The 16,568-nt window shown below is 32.9% G+C and overlaps 2 protein-coding genes across 2 annotated transcripts; one reads left to right on the forward strand and one right to left on the reverse strand.

The window, feature by feature from the left end:
• LOC18598368 lies at positions 11,212–12,864 on the forward strand. Its single transcript, XM_018121241.1, has 3 exons — positions 11,212–11,336; positions 11,405–11,478; positions 12,035–12,864. Exons 1-3 carry the CDS (start codon positions 11,317–11,319, stop codon positions 12,646–12,648), a joined length of 708 nt encoding a protein of 235 aa, XP_017976730.1. The 5' UTR covers positions 11,212–11,316; the 3' UTR covers positions 12,649–12,864.
• Positions 14,847–16,152, reverse strand: LOC18598369 (transcription termination factor MTEF1, chloroplastic). Its single transcript, XM_007027867.2, has one exon. The coding sequence runs from the start codon at positions 15,972–15,974 to the stop codon at positions 14,973–14,975; it is 1,002 nt and encodes a 333-aa protein (XP_007027929.2). The 5' UTR covers positions 15,975–16,152; the 3' UTR covers positions 14,847–14,972.

Consider the following 16,568-nt stretch of genomic DNA (forward strand, 5'->3'; position numbering starts at 1 on the left):
TTGATACTCATGAGTTACATCTTTCTCATAAAAGTAAGCCACTACAACAATATGCTTGAATATTTTCCCATGAAATAAAAAGTCAAATAGATTAGGAGATAAAAAACTTCTTAAGGTTGGATCCATAAACCTATATACTATCTTATTTGGCTAGTAAATGTAGTTATTGTGAAAAAAACATGGAACAATTCTGGTGTGTGTAGATTTTAGAGATTTGAATAAGGCATGCCTAAAAAATGATTTTCCTCTTACAAATATTGATACCTTGGTGGACGCTACAATTGGTTACAAGATGTTCACCTTCATGGATAAGTTCAATGGATATAACTAAATAAAAATGGCATTGGGTGATATGGAGAAAATAGTTTTCACAACTTAATTTGTTAATTTCTAATATACTATAATGCCATTTGTATTAAAGAATGCCAGTGTAACCTATCAACATGCCATGACAACAATCTTCCATACGCATGAATGCATAAAGATTATGTAGATTAGTATAATGGTGAAGTATTAAAATAGCTTTTGATCATCTCAAGGACTTGATAAGAGTATTTGAGTGGTGTAGGAAGTACAACCTCCTCATGAATCTTGGAGTAATGATTAGGAAGTTCTTGGGTTTTGTAGTTCAAAGAAAATGTATAAATGTTGATCTTGTGAAAGTAAAAGGCTATTCAATCTATGTTATATCCAGTGAATCAAAAACAACTTGAAAGTTTATTGGGAAAAGTCTTTTATATTATGAGGCTAATTCCAACTTTATGAGAAATCATTGTGTCTTTCCAAATCGTACTTAAGAAAGGTCCTTCATTCATATAGGTTGAAGTGCAACAACAAACATTTGAGAAGATCAAGAAAATTCTCATTTTTATAGTAACAATGACCATGCCAATCAAAGGAGAGCCAATAATGTTGTATCCGACTTCAACTCCACACACACTAGGTGCTTTACTTGTATAAGAAGTGGATAGGGAAGAAAAAACATGTGTACCACCTTAGTAGATTACTTGAATTATCCATTAATGGAGAAATACTATCTTGCTTTACTATATACGACTCAAAAGCTTCGACATTACTTTTTGGATCATAAGATCATACTAGTTACATGGTCATGCCCCTTCAAGGTCTTACTTTTTAAGCCAACTTTATCAGAAAGAATATCAAAATGGCTTTTTTTTTTGAAGAATTTGATATATCAATTCATGTTCAAACAAAAGCTATCAAGTCTTAAACTCTTTCATATTTGTCAGAACATTCCCTGTCTTATTTTTAAGTAATACCTGATGTTATTATAGGTGAATTTAATAAGAAGTATATTTTGTGAATGTGGAAGAAGGATACTGTAACTTATACTTTGATGGTTCTTTAGATAACTTTGAAAGAAGTGTTGGAAAAGTTCTAATTCTACCATGTAGAAAAGTTGATTCCTTGATAAAAGGTTCTGATTTAACCTTTTCTCATTTGAATAGAAATCACATCTCTTAAGAGGAAAAGGATCATCATGTCTTGGACATATCAAGTAGGAATAGGAACTCTTTGATTTCAAGTTTCAAGTTAAACTCCCTAAAGTTAAGTAGAGAACCTATCTCTCTAGTCTTCAATTTAGATTTCTCGTGCACCAATAATCAAGTGGAGTATTTAACTAAGATAACTATTTGTCGTAACGTGTCGAGTCTGGGAACCCAACGGCCAAACGTGGGCGAAAATCGAGTAACTAGGAGTCGTCACCAATCTTTTTTATTTAGGTGTGATTGGTCACCTATTAACTCGATTCAAATCGATGAAATCCTAAATTAATTTTAAGTTCGTCGAAAGAATGAGAACTGGTCTACGTTTTTTGGTCAAAGTTGGGTTCGGGAGTACGGTTACGCACAGGGAAGGATTAACACCCCTATGACGTCCGTTCCACGAACGGTACCATTTAATCATATGTTATCCTAACCCATTGATTTGTTTTTATGTTCCCTTAATTATTATTTATTAAAATATTTTATTTGATTTTTACGAATTTGACGCGCATGTGATGCGAATGTGTAATGCATGGCGTAGAATCAAGGTAATGCCAAACGAATACTTTTTATTGAGGATATTTTCCGAATCCGCCCATCATGCTAGTGGGATCCGAAGATATCCTCTCACCTAAAGAATTACTCGAAAGACTCGCCTTCGTAAGCTTAACGAGTAAATCTCATCATCGGGGTTATCGTACGTTTTTTCTTCAAAAAAAAATATTTTCATGAACATGAACCTATTACGAGCAAAAGTCTTTTTATTCAAGATATTTCCCGAGCCTTCCCATTATACTGGTGGGACCCGAGGACATCCTTTCACCTAGGGAGCTTTCCGAGAGAAACTTGCCTTCACAAGATCTTCGAAAAATCCCATCATCGGGACTTAACTCGTAGACAAAATATCTATATGCAATGATATGCATGAGGCAATATATATATGTTGTGCTTGTGAAATTAACTATTTTTATCATTATTATTTTAATTATTATTATTATTTTATTATTATATCCTTTATTTTATTTTTTTGTATCCTTTTTTATTCTAAGTTTCTCCTATATTTTCATTGCTATTTCTTATGAATTTTCTTTCTCTATATTTCCTTTTTGTAATTTGATACTTCATAAATTGTTTATGATTCTATGTTATCTTAGTGAACAAAAATTTTATTTATTTTATTTTCTTATTTTATATTTTATTTTTATTTTATTTTATTTTATTTTTTTTATAAACAATCTTTTATTCAAACCTAATGCCTAACATCTGATTTTATATATCTATATTTTAATTCCATTTTACCTTTCTACTTTCTATCTTATTCCCTTTATATAATTTTTATTAATCTATTAAAATGCATTTTATACTACAAAATATTTAATTTTTTTATTTCAAACTATTTATTGCTTTGAATTTTCCATCATTAACTATTTTAATTATTCACCTATTTCTTTATTATTATGAGTATTACCATTTTTACAAATCTTTGTTTTTACCTTTGGTCAACTTAAATATGTGTCATCTTTTATCTCATGTATGCCATATCTATTGTTTTATTTTTTTATTATTGTTTTATTATTTATTTATTTTTAATTTTATTTCATTATTGTTTTATTTTTTTATTTGTTATTTTTTAATTTATTGTATAATAATTTTTATTAATTAAAAATTAAAAATATCAAAATATCAAAATCGAGGCCCTCCCATCATACTAGTGGAGCCTTAATTTGGATTCCAAACCTAAGGAAAATTAATCCAAGGTTGTGACTTCTCGCATCCCGGGCAATCATCCCATCATCAGCATATTATACTTGTAGTTAGTGTCATGGTATATTATTATTTATATTTATTTTTTATATTTTTATTTTTTATTTTTATATATTTTTAAGAGTTACTTATATATTTGTAGTAAATATTCTCCTAAGATTAAGTTCTTTGTGTAACTAAACATTTTCTAAGATATTATTATTTTTATACTTTATTATTTCTATGTTCTTCTATTTGTATTAATCCCCTAAGTCTAAAATATCATTTAAAAAATTTAGAACATTACACTATAATAACTTAGAATTAATTCTGCCTAATATTCCTAAAAACATATAAAATGGGCCTACCTAAAACACCAACATTTCCATAAAAAAAGTTAAAGTTTTTACCTGATTAGGCTAAACTGGCCCAAATAACCGGCCTAACCCGTGATTCGCTCCAAGGCCCACTATCCAGTCTCTTGCCCAACAGCCTCCGAGTGCCAAAACTACGTCATTTTGATGCCCTAACCCTAAGTATAAAAAGGCTTTTTCTTCACTCTTTCTTCATTTTCTCCTTTCAACTTCTCTCTCTAAAACCAAACTCTCTACCTTCTCTCTAAAAGCTTCCACCCTCTCTAAACAACTTCCCTTTTCACCGGCCACCACCCAAAATCGGCAACGCTGCTGGTTACCCGACCAACCCTCTCTCTCGCCTTTAACTGGTAGTCGTCGATTGGTCTTTCTCCCTTTCTCTCTCTTCTAAACCGGCAGCAAACAACCCTTAAACTTTTCCCTTCCAAGCTTCAACCGATAAACCCAAAAAATCAAGATATAATCCTAGAAACCCAAACCCAAAAAAAAAAATCCCCCTCACTCATTTCTCTCATTTTCGTTTCTTTTTTTTTGCATTTTTTTTATTGTGGATTGTGGTTCTTGGCTGTTAAATGTTTAAGATTTTTTTTTATTTTTTTTGTTTTTGGAATATTGTTTTCCCTCTTTTTGGAAGATTGGCTTTTTTGGATCTTTTTTTATCTTTGAAAGAGCCAATTTTTTTCTAAGAAAATATAAATTGTTTCCATTGTGGAAGGAAAGTTCATATGATTTGTGAGTGCAGGTAAAAAAAAGCAGGAAAGACTTTTGGTTTGAAATTCCTAAAAAAGCAACCATAGTAGAAGAGGCTATTAAGGAATTGGGTTCCATGGTTTTTACAAAGCATATTAAAATGATAATATAATTGAATATGGCTGTTGATTTCTAAAAAAGTAAAGATTAATGGCTAGATTTTAGTACTACAATTCATGTATGCAATGATAAAACCTTGTTCAAGACTTTCATAAAAGTTAATAAACTAAAAAATGTTTCAATGGGAAGTCACGTTACAACCAAAGTTGAATTAAAAGAGACTATCGAGTTGAATTTTACTTCTAGATAGAAATTGACATTTCTTGATATATTCCATAGTCCTGAAATTTTGAAGTATTTAGTTTCTACTAGTTTGCTTACAAAGAAAGGATTTAAAGTTGTAATAGAATTTGATTATGTAATAGTAACCAAAGGTGGCATATTTATAAGAAAATGATACTTTTGTTATGGCATGTACAAGTTCAGCATTGATGAAATAAATATGATTTTTGCTTATACTGTTGAGTCTGATTCTTTATTGTGGCATGCTAGACTAGGACATTTAAATTTTGATTCCACGAGATTTATGTCTAAAAATGGTTGTATTGCATGTAAACATGAGCACTTAGGATAATGTGAAATATGCATGCAAGCAAAAAAAAAAAAAACATTTTCGTTGTGTTAAAAGAAACTCATAATTATTAGATGCATAATGATATATGTGAATTACATGAACAATTAAATAGAAAAGGCAAGAGATATTTTATAACTTTCATCGAAGATTATTTTAGGTTCACTTATGTCTATTTAATTAAAATAAAAGATAAAGCCTTTTCAAAATTTAAAGAATATAAATCTGTTGTGGAAAGTAAAAAAAAAAGTAGAAAAATCAAAATTCTAAAAAGTGATAAAGGAGGAAAATATTTTTCCTTAGCAATTGATAATTTTTATAAAGAACATGGTTTGATACATCAAACAAGTACTCTTTATACACCAAAATAAAATGGATTGACTGAAAGATAAAAATAGAACTTTGGTTAACAATACAAATGTTATATCATTGAATACACATCTACCTCATTAATAATGAGGTGAAATTTTATTACCTACATGTCATATACTTAATAGAATTCCTTCCAAGAGTATTAAGATTTAACATTATGAATTATAGAATGGAAGAAAACTTAACTTGAAATATCTTTTAAGTGTGAGAATGCTTGACCTTTTATAAAGTTCTTGAACCATAGAGAACAAAACATGTGCTTAAAGCAATGAAAACAAAACTTGCACCTAAACCAATGAAAAACATTTTTGTTGGCTACGTCTAAAATTCTAAAGCATATAGGTTTTTAAATTTACAATCAAATGTTATTATAGAGTTTATAAATGTTGAGTTTATTGAAAACAAATTTTTGTATAATTTTAAAAATAAATGTGATTGTGAACAAAGTGTCTTAATTCCAAGTTATGACCAAAGCAATACAACTTCTCATAGTACATCAAGGAAAAGAAAAAAGGATGATACCAAATTCAGTCTAGAAGAAGTCAAAGAATTGGAAAAAGAAGCATTTAAATCCAGATTTCATTTAGTCGCTAGCATTAGCGTTCCTTATGGAAAAAAATAGAACCAAAGTGTATAAAAAGATACTTATTTTATTAAATGTTGAAGATGATCTAAAAACATTCAAAGAAGCTATATCTTGAAGGAATGTAGCTTTTTGGAAAGAATCAATAAATGATGAAATGGATTAAATCTTGTTAAATAGAATATTGGATTTGGTTGATCTTTCTCCCGAGTCAAAACCCATAAGCTGTAAGTGGGTATTTAGAAAGAAATATAATACAGATGGTTTGGTGCAATCTTTTAAAGCTCGACTAGTTGCTAAAGTTTTCATACAAAAAAAAAGAAATTAATTAATTTGATACTTATGCTCTAGTAGCAAGAATAGCATCTACAAGAGTGTTTTTAGCTTTAGCGTTTATTTATAAATTAGATATATATCAAATGGATGTTAAAATTGTGTTCTTAAACGAAGATCTAAGTGAAGAAATATGTATGGAGCAACCTAAAGGTTTTATACTTCTTGAAAATGAGAGAAAAGTTAGCAAACTAATCAAATCTCTTTATGAACTTAAACAAGCTCTAAAGCAATGACATGAAAGGGTTGATAGTACAATACTTTCAAATGGATTTGTACATAATAATGTAAATAAGTGCATTTACTCTAAATTTACAAACTACTGGTGTAATCATATGTCATTATATAGATGATATGTTGATCTTTGGTACAAATATGTTTAGAACTGTTGAAACCAAAATCTTAATGAAGTTGATAAAATCTTGGGAATTAAAGTAAAAAAAGATAAAAATATGATTTTGTTGAATCAATCACATTACATAGAGAAAATTTTTCACAAATGTAGTCATTTGGAAATTAAAGAGTTTAATGCTCTTTATTATTCTAGTATAAAATTGACAAAGAATTATGGAAGAGTTATGGCACAATTAGTATACATAAGTGCCAAGGCAACATAATGTGTGTTGTACATTGTATCAAATCAGATATAACCTTAGTCGTTTGTAAACTTTCTAGGTTTGCAAGTAAATCTAAAGAAAATCATTAGAAGGTTGTTACTAGAGTACTTGGATATTTAAAGAAAATCAAATATTTGGGAATTTGTTATGACGATTTGTTTAGTACCTTAGAAGGATTTTCTAATGCTACTTGGACAACTAGTATTGATGACAATAAATCTACATCAAGATGGATTTTTACATTAAGAAATGGTGCTATGGGTTGGGCATTTAAAAAGCAAACTTGAATTACACATTCTATAATGAAGTTCGAATTTTTAGTATTGGCAGTTGTTGGAAAAAAAATAGCTAAAAAAATTTATATATGATATATTAATAGCAAAGTTCTAGTTCGGGTGAGCTTACAAGATAGAAAAAAAAGTAAATTAAAGAAATAATGAAAGCTTAGCAAACTACGCGATCTCATGAAGAAGAGTCAATATTCTTAATATTAGCAAAGTTATCTAATTTTCCTTACACCTTTACCTCATGACTTCTTAGTGAAGCCATCTTCGCTTCAATATCTTTTTTAGCTCACCTTCTAACAAAGACTTGTTAGCCTCTACTTTAGAAAAAGCTCTAGCTCTATACATACAATCATAGAGGCACTTAAGGTTGAATCCAACATTACAAACATTATCTATAAATTGTAATATTAGTTTTAGTTTCTCTAGTGAAAAACTCATCCATAGAATATGAACAATCACTAAAACTTTACCTAAGATCTTAATCATAGAAAAAAAAAAGGCATCTATGCTCTTAAAAGTGTAGGTACTCTAAAACTTCATTTATATACTGTAAATACATTCTAAATATTCTATATGCTACAATGAAACTTGAAAGTTGTGGAAGTTGACTTTCATACCACTTTGCTCAGTATGTGTTACATGAGTTTCATAAGCAATATTAACATCTCTATGCTCTAGCACTAAGGAGGAAAAAACATGAGGATTAGGATCAGCACCAGGAATAATGTCAACATAAAGGATAACTTTAGTATCATTAGTAACAACTTCATCATCAAGAATAACCTCAACATTAGGATTAGCTTCAGTGTCAAGAAAAACCTTAGCTTAAATAGCTTTGTGGAGTAAAAACATTCTCTTTCACATCATGTTTAAAAATAATCTCCATAATGTAAAATTGAGAGTTCCCTTTTAGCTGCATACAACAATGTAAAGTGTGAATAGTATGCAACATGCATAAAACTATAACATTATTATTGCAAAAACAATAAAAAAAAATTGAGACAAGATATATTACTAGTAAAGTGCTAGCTCATGTGATCTTACAAGATAATAAACAGTAAATTAAAGCAACAGCAAAAAAGCCTAGCCAATTATGTGATTTCATTGAGAATAGTCAATATTCATAATATTGGTAAATGCATCTAATTTTCCTTACATTTTGACCTCACAATTTCTTAGTGAAGCCATATTTGCCACAACATCTTCTAACTTAACTTTCAACAAAGACTTGCGAGCCTCTACTTCAAAAAATGCTCTAACTATAAACATACAATCACTAAGGCACTCAAGTTTGAATTTAATGTTATAACATCATCTATAAACTATAACATCAGTTTCAGTTTCTCTAGTGAAGAACTCATCCATGAAATATGGATAATCACCAAAGCTTGACCTAAGATCTCCATCATGGAAGAAATGACATCTATGCTCTTAAAAGTTCAGGTATTCCAAAACTCCCCCTCTATACTATAAATACGCTTTAAATATTTTGCATGCTAAAATGAAACTTGAAAGTTGTGGAAGTCAACTTTCATATCACTTTGCTTAGTGTGTTCTACATAAGTTTCGAAAGCATTATTAACATCTCTATGCTCTAGCCTTGAAAAAAAAGAAGCATGAAGATTAGGACCAACATCAAGATCAAGAATAACCTTAATACAAAGAACAACTTTAGCATTTGGAACAACCTTAACATCAAGAATAATCTTAGTATTAAGACTAATTGTAACTTAAGCAACTTACAGAGCAAGAATAATCCTGGTTTCAAAAATAGTTGATTCCTTCTAAATAAAAATAGAAGAGAAAATTGAGGAAATGAATATAGTGGTAAAACAAAGAAAAAGCAAAAGTTAAACATACTCTTTGATACATATGTTTCTTTTTTGTTTGACGAATAGAAGCTAAAGGAACAGCACGAGTTGTAATTCTTTCTTTATCTCCTTCTTCATTTACATCTTTCTTCTTTCTAGGAGGAATCAAGAGCAAGGATATGTCATTGTTACTAACACAAGTGGTGTGAAGATGAGCATTGGGATTAACTGGTGGCACAACAAAATATCTTCATCCCTCTACATATTTTCTCCAGTAAGCAAACCATCCAGAAGCATGAATACCATATTTATTAAAAGTTAAGGCTAGACAACTCTTAAGTTTATTTAAATCAAGTTAAAGTCCTGCCATGAGAAATAAAGAAACACAAGAAGAAAAATTGACAAATGAAGAAGGGTTAAACAGAGCTGGCTAATCATACCTTAATTAGTGTGCCACTTTATAAGGTGAATACACTTTGATAAGGAGTAAGTTTTTGTCTTCACTAGGACTAGCACTCTTGATCATAGAAGGTAATTGGAAACTATGAACCCATACAAAAAGGTTAACTTCTCGTGAGCTTTTTCTTCCAAAATATAGTGGGTGGCAATTTTAATAAATCTTAAGATCACCAAATCCATTATTAGGTTGCACACAAGGTTTGGGATTGAATTCTTTTGCCACATTTATCACTTCAAGAATATTATCTTTTGAAGTCTAACCATGTCATGCCCAAGCTCAATAGTTATTCATAAATAAAAGGCTATATGTAGAAAAAGATATATGAGGATATATATATATATATATATTATACACAAGAGTGCAAATACTAAGCTTTTTTTCGTAAACACATCTGGATTAAGGAAGCATCTACATAAGTTAAGATTTTGTGATGCCCAGTTGATTCCACAATCTTGAGTTGATACAAGTCTAGCCTTTTCTACAGACATTCTAGATATAGTGGAGCAAAAGGAAAACTTATTTTTATGGCAAGTTTTATTATAGAAAGGAATGACTGTTGAAGAGATCCCATATTTGGACACTCGAGAAATACATGTCAAGCCAACCATAAGATAAAAAAAGTGGTGCTCATTCTCATGGTTTGGGTATTCATGAAGGCTACTGTCAACTCCCTTGGTGTTAAACTTCTTATAAAATAGTCTTATCCAATTGGAGAACCGTGCAACTTTTGAAATTCTGCTGAAGATTTTGAGTAGATTATGAAAACAAATTTCCGAGCACACTCATTTTTATAAAAAATTGATAGAATGAAAATTATTTTTCCTCATACAAAGAAGTTCTAAAAGAATACGTACATCCTTCAAAGTGAAAGTAAATTCCCCTTATGCTATAATTATAATATGAGAAAAGGTGCTCCACTTTATAAGAATAGAACACCATACATCCATCCTTTTCTCTTTATGGATGTTAAACTTGGAGGTGACTCGTACAACATCGAGCACTCTTGTAGATGAGAGATTTTAACATAAGCAAGATTCTTTAGCACTATATTTACCTATTCATCTCAATCATGAACAAATTGAGAAATAGAGCCAAAATTAGGAATGGAAAATAGAGATACACCATACCTAAACTTGAACTTCAAAACTGATTGCCTTGAAATACAAAGTCTTTTATGAGGATGTGCTTCAAAGAATAAGTAATTCCAATAATATCCAATAGGTTTAGGAAGATGTTCATCAACTTGCCTGGGAAGAACGTCTTCCCAAAAGTGATCATCTTTTCTTTCTCTATTAACTTTGTCTTCTCGATTTTTAAGAATAGAAGGAACTTCACTAGTCCTTTCCACTCGAATCTTTTTAGGAGGAAAAACTTCGGAAGCAATATTCTTCCTCTGTTTCTCGCCTATTCTTTGCACTTGCCGTAACATTCAATACTTCAAGAACTGTTCTATTCTTTCTCTCTGTGACCAGCAATGTATTTTTTTTTTACTTATTTGCAATACTTCCTCTAATCCTATCACATGAGCCACTCTACAAAATCCAAATTAAAAAAAAAAAAAAGGCAAACAAATTTTGTGGGCTGACAGTCAATTTAAGCCCATTAAGCTAAGTAAAAGTTATGGATACTGTAGTATCAATTCAATTCTATCATTCATTCTTATCTTAGACATTTAATCTGTTGGATCAGACTAAAATTGGGATTGTATTTCAAGTACAGCCCGATCAGTAATAATTTTGCCCAACCCGAAGACATCCATCAATTTCTCATCCCAAATAATTTCCAATAAATGCCGGTGGTATAACAAAAGGGGGATCCAGGAAGAATTGTCCAAGCAAGAACAACAGATGGGGATGCTAACCCACAGGTATATCTGCTGCCGTGGCTTTTATTTTCTTTGGACAACATTGAAAGATGTTATTTTAATGAATGCAGAATCAATAAGGAGAGTCTAAAACCTGGTGACCATGTTTACTGTTGGAGGATAGGCTTTCTCTATGCTGATCATGGTATGGTCTTTTTGCTCTTTACCACTTTTTATGTTTCCAGTATGGATCTCAGCTTTTTAGATAGAATCATGTTCAGTCACTTTTAGTACTCCAGAATTAAGAGATCTTTTTTTTTTGTTTTCAATAAAAAATGTGGGGTCAAGGAAAAATGTTTGGTCTTCAGATTCTTCCATACCTGTAGTTACGAGACATTCGCTAAAATTGGAATGTAAGATTCATGTATAGGTTTCACAATTGTGTTGATTCCAGATCCTTATTAATTCAAAGGTCAGCAATGGCTATAATTCTTTGTTGAACCATGATTTGGTTCCAACAGCCCAATGCATTGCCACCTTCACTAGAAGCCTTCATTTCTTTAATTGGTGATTGCAGCAATAAAACTTAGATCATTTTGTCAAGTGGATTAGTTAACTTCTTATCTCCCCCTTCCACCCTCAACTCTGCGCCTTAATTTTACTGCTATTTCAGTCTACTGAACTTTGGTTCTATTGAAAAGTTGACTAGCACTCTTAGTTATTTGATCTTTTTTTCTGTATATGTGCAAATGAATAAGCAGGCATCTATGTAGGAGATGACAAAGTCATTCATTTATTGAGATGTTGTTCAGAAGGAAGAGGAAGTTTGCTGGATCTTCCCCTGAACATATCAATGCTAGCACAATCTCAACCATCCTGCCCTTCCTGCACTCAAACAAAACGAGATGGTATCATCTGCTCTTGCCTCAACTGCTTCCTAGGTGGTAGAGTCTTGCGCCGGTATGAATATGGTGTTAATAATGCTGTCTTTATTGTGAAAGTACGCGGTGGAACATGTACTCGGGCAGTCTCGGACTCAGCTGATGTGGCTGTTCATCGAGCAAAGTACTTGCTTGATTATGCAACCAATAGCTATAAGCTATTCATGAATAACAGTGAAGAATTTGCCATCTACTGTAAAACTGGAGTGGCCCTTGCAGGCTACGGAACACCAGTGCTAAAGGGACAAGCTGCATCAATACCCAGTTTCTTACTAGCTGCTTGCATGTCTGCGCCTTTGCATTTAAGCAAAGCAAATGGACTTTGTATAGCTGCAACATTGTTTGGATTATATAGCAGTCTCAGATTTATTTTGGATATCAGGCGTAATGGGGATGAAGTGAAGGTAATCGTGGAGGATCTGGTAGGGAACTAGAGAGTATCTCAGGAGGAGGCTGGTGGTTACAGCATTGACCAAGGATCTCACAAATGACAATGAAGCTGAGAACAAGCTTTTGCTTCAGGGCATTAAACCCCGTTCTGGGTTATGGCCTATAACCTTGTTGTTCTGTTTCTTTTCCATGATACTTAGATATGGTACTATTATTTATTTGTTACTTCATGAGGTAATTCTTTTTTATTCTTTTGTCTATTGCCAGTGGTCTCTTTATATAGTTTTTAAGTATATGTTTTTTGTTGAATCTTCAATGTCTTTGGCGACGTTAGTTTTTCTAAAAAATTGCTTCTTGCACTTGTGGCATCAAATATCAGGCCGTGATCAGCAACTTCTTTGACTGCAAGTTTCCTTGAAGGAGGCGTCAACTCCCAGTCTTCCACTGATTAATTTTGAGGGTAGAAATTCATAATTGTGATTGGAAATTTGTAATGCAATAATTATAAGTGATATGTTCTCGGAAACTTAGAATGTTAATGATGGCTGGATTCTTCTGAAATGTCATAGCAGTGAGGAAGTAGGACAAAGGAAACTGCTTTTCCAGCCACTGTCAGATCGGTATGAAATACTGGTTTGTTTAGATCGAAAACTAAGTGGGAAAACTGAAAACGCCCAACAAAACCTGCGATATTCTTAATGCTGATGGCTCTTGTAAGTAGTGAGCCAGGGGAGGCTATCGTAGCTTCGGCTTTTGCCAGTCTTCCGGTCATTGCATTGATCCATGAGCTTGAAGCTCTGAGGATGGATCTCCCCATTGCCAGAGACTAGGGGATTAGGCTTTTGTTGGTAGCTGATAATTCTTTAATGCTAAAACATTTTCTCAAGAGTATAATGCATCAAGTTCCATGGCGCTTGAAGCAATTAAAGATGTCCAGAACTATTGCATTATTAATTTCATAAGCAATTAATCATGTCTATAGGGAAAAAAGTATTGCAGAAGTTTGTTCAGACTGATGGTATTAGAAATGAGCTTGTTTAAGCTTTACAAATACATCCAACCCTGTATATGCTTTGACTAAAGGTGAAAACCCTCTTACGCTCTAGCAATGTCCATGAGTCTCTTGCCCTGACAACAAGGTGGATTACTGCACTATCCCCTTCAAAAATGAGCTGAGGACACTGCAAAAGTACGAGAACTGTTTCTGCCATTTGTCCAAGGGCATGGATTAGCCCACTAAAAGTGCAAGTGAACAATCCAACATGGCCACAGCCCACAAGTAAGTTCGCTTAATAGGATAATACACCAAAGGTTTATTATTCTTATTATTATCTCTTTTACTATCTCAGTTCTCATCCTCCTTCCAACCAAGAATTAGATAGGGGTCAAAGACCAAACGTTGACACATTCTTTCAACTTCAACTAAACGCCGCTATGAACAACTATAAAACCATCTTAATTTCATAGATACCAATGACAGGAGAAATGATGCTTCAGTACGGGAAGGACAGGACTTTCAAGTCCATAATGGAAGAAAACAAAAGTTGTTTGCTGAGGCATAGTTCCAACTTTGCTGATACTTGAACTATATATATTATATAATCGAATGCCTTGGTAATTATCATGCCAAAACCTACGCCAGCCATCATAACTGACTCAGAATTCAGCAGGGATATAACTTGATTTCAGGTAACACGGAGAACTTAAGCAAGACTTACATTTACTGACATAGAGAACTGAACATCACCTCAGTTCATCTCCAGGTGACTTGACTACAGCATATGGAAAAAGAATGTTAAGAACGGCATAGGAGAAAAGTGACAGAAATTGTACTATAAACCTCCATAATATAAATGATCAAAGTAGTTTGTTATCTCCTTGGTCAATCAAAGCCCACAGAATATACAGAGAACATGTTATCTAAAAATGTTCTGAAAAGAAGGGACCCCAGACGGGATACAGAAGAAACTAAAAGGGAGGTGGGAAGGAATTTCAACCAACGCCAACTCTCTCTGTTCCTTAAATGAAAAGTTCATAACCAACAAATATTCAAATAGAATTAGCATTACCCTGAGTCCCATAGATCTCACAGAACTAAGAGAACAATTAAGCCAATAATGCCCTCTAATGAACCATTTCAATACTCATGAACCATTCAGAAAATGTCATCATCCATTTTGTCTACTCAATATGAATTTACTCAGGGCTTTTCATCTTCATTTCAATCTACTAAATGGAGCCATATAAAACCCATATTAATTCAGATTCCAGTCACCAAATTTTCACATGATCGTAGAAAGAAAAACAACAAAAACGAAAGATGAGTAATAATCAGTTCATTCTTTTTTACAGTATACTGAATCATCTACTATTCGATATCACAATTTTTTGTACACCACAAAGGAGACCCCTTAAACGGCAACGAAGAATTACAACAAACCTCCAGTCTATTACGAAACTCAACTTCACTTGTCCTTAACAAAACAGGTAAAGGAAAACAGACCCCTTTTTCAATACAACATTGGTGCCTTGGCTTTATCCTATTCTCCAAGCTAAACGAAAAATACTGTGGAAACTCTTTAAGCTCTTTCAAATCTCTCCCCATTTCCACCACAAAATAATTCAATTTCGGCTCGTAATTTTCCTTAACACTGTAATTAAACAGTTGAGGAAATCTACGGAACATCGAAATGGTTTGCCTGTAAGAGAATCCCATTTTTTGGAAGTACTCGATACGAGGAATCAGTTTGTTTTCCACGCTGCAAGAGAGTAAGGAAGTGTGTTTTTTTACCTCGGAGATGCCGATGTTTTGGAGGAAATAGAGGGTGGGACGCAGCTGGGTTTCCACGTTGCATGTGAGCAATCTGGGCCGTCGGTTGATTACTTTCTTTAAATCAGAGCCGTTGACGCGGGCTTCTCGGAAGAGGAAAGTGAAGATTGGGAGCAGGGTAGTTGGTTTGGTGGTTAGGATTTCAGGACACATGGAGAGGATTCGCCGTAGCTCGAGCGTACTGAAGTTGAAGGAGGTGAGGAAATCAACGGTTGATTTTAGATCATTGAGAGAGGTGGTTATGATGGGAGGGTGGTGTTGGATTAGGGAGAAAAAATCGAGGCCGATGGAGTCCAGGTAAAGCATTTTTTCTTGGAAGTCGGAGTGGGAGCTTGGGGGTGGGGATATGGAAGGGATTTCTGGGATTTTGGGGGGTTTGGGAGGGAGAGGAATAGTGATTGTTTTGGAAGAAAAAGTGGGGAAGTGGAGGTTTCTGGGGCGAGAAAGTGAAGGAAAATCATGGTGTTTATGGTGGTGGTGGGAGGAGAGTGAGGGAGAAAAAGGGTTGTTTTTGGAGAGGAAAGGGAGTGTGTCTTGCATTGTGGTGGTCTACATTGTTGGGTTTTGTTGGTGGCGCTTGTTTTTCTGGTGAGGGGAGAATAAAGGAGGGGGAAGAGACAGACCGACAGAGAAAGGGAGACGATTAATAGGATAAGGCTCCAAAAATTTTATGACTTGAAGATTGTCAGCCAGATTGCTATCTGAAATCTAAAGAGGGTTCATGAAGTTAGGACAAAAAGGGTTATATGTTTCTTTTACCTACGAGGGACATCAAAGGGAGGTGGACTTGGACCTACATTCGAACTGGACTCCTTGGATTTTTGGGCCAAGTTTTTTTCCTCCATCTCATAAATTTAATTTGATGGAGTTTTATTTTGCAAATAGAATTGTACATCATCATTTACGTATAGAAACTTCTCAATTAAATGGAGTAGTAGAAAGAAAACATCAACATTTATCGATGGTGACAAAGTTCATAATTTTTTATCCAAATTACCCTCAAAATTATGAGGTGATGGTTGTAGACACCTAAATAAAAATTTTAATTAAATTAAATAAAATAATTAAAAAATAATAATAATAATAATAAAAAAAATGGGGATGGCTGGGCGTACCATCCCATCCCCCACCTAC

Source organism: Theobroma cacao, chromosome 5 (assembly GCF_000208745.1).
Source record: "Theobroma cacao cultivar B97-61/B2 chromosome 5, Criollo_cocoa_genome_V2, whole genome shotgun sequence".
NCBI lineage: Eukaryota > Viridiplantae > Streptophyta > Magnoliopsida > Malvales > Malvaceae > Theobroma > Theobroma cacao.

Excerpts from the sequence above, each read along its gene's own strand:
- LOC18598368 (XM_018121241.1), top strand. The coding sequence starts at position 11,317 with ATGGGGATGCTAACCCACAG. Across the intron at positions 11,337-11,404 it reads ATGGGGATGCTAACCCACAG|AATCAATAAGGAGAGTCTAA; the intron begins GTATATCTGCTG and ends TAATGAATGCAG. Across the intron at positions 11,479-12,034 it reads CTTTCTCTATGCTGATCATG|GCATCTATGTAGGAGATGAC; the intron begins GTATGGTCTTTT and ends ATGAATAAGCAG.
- LOC18598369 (XM_007027867.2), bottom strand. The coding sequence starts at position 15,974 with ATGCAAGACACACTCCCTTTCCTCTCCAAAAACAACCCTTTTTCTCCC.